Source organism: Cnephaeus nilssonii, assembly GCF_951640355.1.
Source record: "Cnephaeus nilssonii genome assembly, chromosome: 5".
NCBI lineage: Eukaryota > Metazoa > Chordata > Mammalia > Chiroptera > Vespertilionidae > Cnephaeus > Cnephaeus nilssonii.
Genome location: NC_137076.1, coordinates 14,752,323 through 14,758,322, shown reverse-complemented (window position 1 = coordinate 14,758,322; position 6,000 = coordinate 14,752,323). Strand labels below are relative to the sequence as shown.

General features: G+C 56.0%; 1 protein-coding gene across 1 annotated transcript in view; it reads right to left on the bottom strand.

The window, feature by feature from the left end:
* Positions 1–1,131: 1,131 nt before the first annotated feature.
* PEBP4 (phosphatidylethanolamine binding protein 4) overlaps positions 1,132–6,000 on the bottom strand; it is a gene marked incomplete at both ends in the record, with an annotated part of 193,604 nt that continues 188,735 nt past the window's right edge. The window contains one exon of the mRNA XM_079772970.1: positions 1,132–1,370. Coding sequence (XP_079629096.1) covers positions 1,132–1,370 — 239 coding nt within the window. The remainder of the gene's footprint in view (positions 1,371–6,000) is intronic.

Here is a 6,000-nt window from a genome sequence, read left to right as displayed (position 1 = left end):
TCCGGAGGCTGCCTCCTGGCTCACCCGGAAGACACTGTGCAGGTACAGGGCAGGCTCCTCGAAGGTGCCCGGCACCTGGGGGTAGGGGGGCTGCACTGGTGTCCTGGGGGAGGGTAGCAGGGGGAGTGAGAGGGAGCTCAGAGGACACCCCGCATTCTCACCGCACCTCCGTCCTTGTCACCCCTGCCCCCAGGTAGCCAGCGAGAGGTTGCAGCCCTACGTCATAGCGAGTGCAGTCGAACTCCCCGTCTCCCGGTCAAACAACCGCCCAAGGGGCCAATTTGCATATTAGGCCTTTATTACATAGGAAGATTTCCCCTTGCTTTCCGGGTACAATCCAAAACTTGACCATGGTTGTAAGGCCTGGCATGTTCTGGTCATTGCCCACCTGTCCCGGTGGCCACACCACTGGCCTTCATTTCCTGGAAGATGCCACGCGTGCCCCTGCTCGCCATGGGAGCTCAGAGGTGTTCCCCCCCTCCGCCATGCTCGTTACCCCTGTGCCTACTCATAGTGAATCTCTACCCTGCTTTTCAGCCATGAAGTCAAATATCACTTCTTCTGAGAGGCCTTGCCCGCCCCGCCCCCTCCATCATACAGCAAGTCCCCTTTGCACCCTCAGAGCATTTGTCACATTTGCTGTAATTTGCTTGTGGTCATCTGATGAAACTTCCTCTCCCCGACTGGATGGTAAGCCCTGTTTTGTCTGCCATGTTCACACATGGGTCCCCAGCACCTAGCATAAGGTCAGGCACGTAGTAGTTGCCAACAATAGTTGTTGAATGAATGGTGTTGAATGTCGGAGCTGGAAAGGACCCCGGAGATAAACCAGCTGCCCCTCCCTCCTCTTCCTACCTCCACTTCACCGAGGAAGCAACACTCTAGAGAGGGTGGGTGATTCTCTCCAGGTCACACAATGCGCCTCATGGAGGTTCAGGGCTGGGGATCTCCACCTTCTGCCTGTCCGGCTATCCCTGCCACCGTCCCCTCCGCACTTGCATTTACAGGCCTCAGTGCTGGGCACCGATTGAGTTCCTGTCCTGGGTGTTTGAAGGAGGACAGGCTAGGAAACAAAACATCCAACCAGTGAGCCCTGGACAATTCTTTTTTTAATTTGGAAGAGAAGGGGTTTCATACCCAGACTATATATAGGTGGTGGGCAAGGTGGACACACACCAGTAAGGCGAAGACTGACGTCTTGAGTTTGTCTTTGGGCTTACTGCTTCCTCGTATGGGAGCATGGGCATCTGGCGAATCTGGCGAGACATGGGCATCTGGTGAGTCCTCGTAATTTTGGGTCATGAACTGGGTGCTTGCTACAGGTTCAGTAAGGTGGAAGCGACTCAGAAATTGTTCCATTTTCCAAAAGCCTGGAAGGACAAACAGACCACAGGGAGGCAATGAGAGAGAACCGTGGACGTGAGAGCTGGCAGGGGTGAGAGGGAGGCCAGTTCTGGGGGAGTGGAGACAGCAGGAAATGCCCTTGACCATTGGTCTGAGTACCTGGGGTGCCCCTGGCTCCTAACTGCAGGACACCCCTGGATGTTAGCAGAGCACCTAGGAAGGGGCTGCTCCCCAGAAAGCATTGGGGACATGAATCTGGTTGGAGTCAAGAGCAGCCTTTGGTCTCGTCCCCAGTGCCCTTTATTTAGCATAACTCTGCCGCCTCGTTCACATGCAGAAAGGAAACACCCAATCAGGTTGTCAGCACACTTCCCCACCCACCCTCCTTTCCTGCAGGCTCTCTTGACCCCATGACTGAAGCCTTGAAGCTTCTTTTCCTTCACACCTGGTCACCCCAGCTGCTGGGGTTGAGATTGGCAGATGTGCCTGTGCCATTCATTTAATCTCCTCCCCAGAACCCCAACCATCCCCTTAGAGACTGTGCAGCGGGGTTTCTTTCCTGGCTGTGGCAGAGGTCAAGGGGCAGGGCCCCTTCTCTCTGCTCCTGAGCACCTGGATCCTGGAGGGGAGATGCGTGTGGGGGAGACGTCCCCAGGCTGGGGCCTGAAGAAGCCCGGCCTGTGCCAGGTCTGAGGGGCCCCCTCAAGGGGAGAAAACACAGGGGCATCGAGGGAGGTGCATCTTCTGGGGCAAGTGTGAACAGGCCCAGTAACAGGGCAGGGAGGACACAGCCCCGGGCACTGGGGAGAGGCCGAGGGAAGTGGTCCGAGGCTTATTCCCACGCTCTTGTTTCCCAAACTTTGGGCCTCAGGGACCCTTGTCAGCTAGTTGCCAGAGAAAATACAGGACACTCAGTTCAATTGGCATTTCAGGTAAACAACAAATAATTTGTTAGTGTATGTTTCACATATTGCATGGAGCATACTTACAGTAAAAAATTATTCCTTGTTCATCTAAAATTCAAATTGAACTGGGCTTCCTGTATTTTCCTCTCTCTCTCTCTTTCTCTCATTTAATCCTCACCCGAGGATATGTTTTTATTGATGAGAGAGAGAGAGAGAGAGAGAGAGAGAGAGAGAGAGAGAGAGAAACCTCGATTGGTTGCCTCCCGTATTCAATCCCTGATCAGGGATTGAACCTACAACCTAGTTATGTGCCATGACCAGAAATCGAACCACAACCTTTTGGTGCATGGGACGACTCTCCAACTGAGCCATTGGGCCAGGGCTTTCTTATCTCTCTCTTTTTTTTTTTTGCTAAATTCAGTAACCTTCCCTGGGCGGAGGGAGTGCTCTGGGAAAACCTTGTCCAGAGCAGAGCTAGGCAGTGGCGGGTATAAGGCAGCGGCGGGTACGACCTGGACCAATGGAGGACAGAAATGCACAGAGAACAGGCTGAGCGGCTGGCATCCTGGGATTACGCTCAGAGTTGCCCACTTACCCACCTGTGGCTCTCTGTCTGCACCCACCGCCTGTTAGTGTTCCATCCTCCACCTACCTTCCCTCCCTGCAGAGGCTGTTTGCATTTCAAAGATGTTCTCAAGGGCAGGACATTTTTCATCCAAATAAACAAAATAATAATAATAATGCCAAAAAAGAATAGTAAAACACTGATGGAGTGCTTTCTTTAAAAAAATGTTTTTATTGATTTTAGAGAGAGAGGAACATCGATCGGTTGCCTCCCATATGCACCCTGACCAGGGATCAAACCCGAAATCTGGGAATCAAACCGGAGACCTTTCGGATGACACTCAACTCACTGAACCACACCGGCCAGGGCTGAGAGAGTGCTTTCTATGTGCCAGGCACAGTTCTAGGATCTCCATGCATATTCACTCAATTAATCCTCACAGGGAGACTATTTTTATCCCTAGTGCATAGATGGAGTTCTGGTGAGGTTGCTTCTTAGTGGTAAAGGGGAAAAAGGCCTCTTTAGGTTCACCCAAATTTTATTGGGCTCAGTGACTGCGTGTTCAGATTGGGCTGGAGAGCAGCGGTTTCAGGAGTTCCTTTGGAGCAAGGGTGGCCGGGCCTTGGAGAGAGCCTCTCCTATCAGATGGGCTGCCGCTGGGCTGAGAGGTGTGTACCTGACGCTGTGGGTCTTCCACTAGGAGGCCTGGCCAGGCCTTTACACGCAGGGAGCCTGGCTGTGGTTCATGACCCTGTGTGCATGTGTGTGCACATGTGTGTGCATATGTGGATGCATATGTGTGTGCATGTTCATGCCAGGTGAAGGGCTTTGGGTGAACTGGTGTGTGGCCGGCATGGGGACAAGGGGGCCTTCCCCACTGAGCAGGGCAGGAAGGAACCGGGGTGGCAAGGAGGGAATTGAAACTCATCACGAGATCGGGGCAATGGCAGAAAGAAATCCCCTGTGCCCTGAGGGAGACCTGGCTTCCCGCTCCAGCAGCGCGCCCTCCCCTAGCTCAGATGGCTTCCCTGATGGAGCTTGGAGGGCCTTGGAGCTCGCAGCTCCTTCCTTGTCCCACTTCCAACAACCCTGCAGTCTTGGGCTTCGTGGGCAGCTCCTCAGACCTGCCCTCTGTCCCTCAGGAGGCTGCTGGCCTCCCGCTGCCTCCTCCCCTGGCTTGGCGGTGACTCCTTACACCCCCATTTCCTGCCACAAAGGGCAAGAGGAACTGACCCGGTGCAAGTTGTAGAAGGCATGGGGGTGAGTCAGGCCCTCAGGGGTGTGTGTGGAGAGACGGGGAGCTTGCGGGCTGTGGCTTCCATGGTCACCCCATGGAGGAAAGCCCCATCCTGTACGGCACTGCTGGCCCCGGGCTGCAGGGGCCACTGCCATGCAGGAAGAGCGCTGCTGCTGTCTGAGGTCTGGCCACTGCCGTGTGCCCTGGACCCACCCGGGATGGGCTCTTCCTGGGACGGGGCCTGGGTGGGGAGTGCACTTCAGAGGCCTTCGGCTACAGGGAGAAAGAGCCAGGGTGTCTGGTGCCTGTCTCCTGAGCCACCCAGGGACTGGAACACAGAGGTCTGGTCTCTTTAGGGCGGGGCTGCTGCATGTGATGAGCAGGAGGGTCCCTACACAACCTTAGGGAGCATCGTTTCCATCTTGCAGAATCAGACTCAAGCATCGTCTCACCTACTGGTTTTAGAGAGAGAGGAACATTTACCCAGGCCCATTCTGGCCCTTGATGAGTTGCTAAGACAGTTAGCACTGGACTAATAAGCTAGACCTTTGAAGGGTGGCCTTGGCCAGCAGCTCAAAGTGCGCCCCCGCCCCAATTCCAGCTGATGAGGTCCCACCCCTAGCAGCACCCCCAGAGTCTCTCCAGCAGGCCCACTCTTAAGACTTCCCAACAGCATAGGAAAAAGTGTTCCCTGCGTGCCCTTGCTCTAGCCAAGGGACATTCCCCACCTGACCTGTCATTTGGTCCTTAGTAGGCCATCAAGTGTCCCCCTCTCAGCTTGGGAAGTGGGGGCTGGGAAGCCCTCACTGGGAGGCAGGCCCCCATTCAGGCTGTGGAACACGGGGCAGGGTACTGAGCCTTGGGGTCACCTCCTCTGAACCACCATGTGAGCTGCCTGAGCCTCTCCTGGGACCTGGGGTGCCTGGCTCAGAGCCGCCCCGTCACCACAGGTGGGTGAGCTGTGTCTAACCAAGGTGGCCACTCTCCCCCCTGGCCTGCCCTTATTCTCCCCCTAGGCTTCTTGTCAGGGGAAAACACAAAACTTGACCGCCAGCCTGGTAACCGCCACCCTGCGCGCAGATTCGCCCGCAATTTGTCTGGCTCTCCGCGGGGCTGGCTGCGGTGATAGGAGCGCTGATCCTTTCTGCTGAGATTAATGATGTCCTGGCAGTGGTGGGCGGGAGGCCTGAGCCTTTTATTTTTGTGCTGTTAAATGACATCCAGAGACTTCCACTCAGGAGCTGAAAAGCCCATGTTCCATCGCATCCAATTACTCCTGGGGAATATTTGCTGAGTGCTGATCCTGCGGGCTCGAGAGGCTCAGGGCAGAGGGGACCACTTTGACTTTGGAGGGAGTGAGAGGGTGGGGATGCCTGGGAAGTTCCTGAGTGGGGAGGGGTGCCCCCAGCTCCTCTGGAGAACTGCAGTTCCTAATGACCAGTAAGTGGATCACCCTCCTCTCTGGTCCCTGTGGCTGGTGGCGGCGGGGCAGGGAGTGAGAGGAGTGGAGGCTTGCAGCTGTCAGTTTCGCTCCCAGTTATCAATTCCAGTATTTGGTGGTAGTGTTGGCCAGCTGGAATCTGGGGCAAAATTTGGCGCTGCTCTGTGGTTTCCCTGTGGACGATGTGTTCGATATTGCTTTGGGTGGTTGATGTCTGGCTCGACTGCGGCCTGCGTCTTGACGAGGGCTGCGTGGGCCCTGTGGAGAGTGCAGGGTTCCCAGCCAGTGTGCCTGCCCCAGAGCTGCCCAGGATGGCTCCATCTGAGTTGCTGCCAGGTCCCCAGTCCTACCAGCTCTGCCAGGTGGGCAGGGCCCTTTGGAGCCGAAGAGGGCTGCCTGACACAAGCCCACACGGTGACTCAGGGGCTGGCCCTGGGGGCTTCTGGGGCCTGGCCAGGTGAACCACCATGGGAGGTCATGGCGGGGAGTGGGGGCTGTTTTGCAGTGG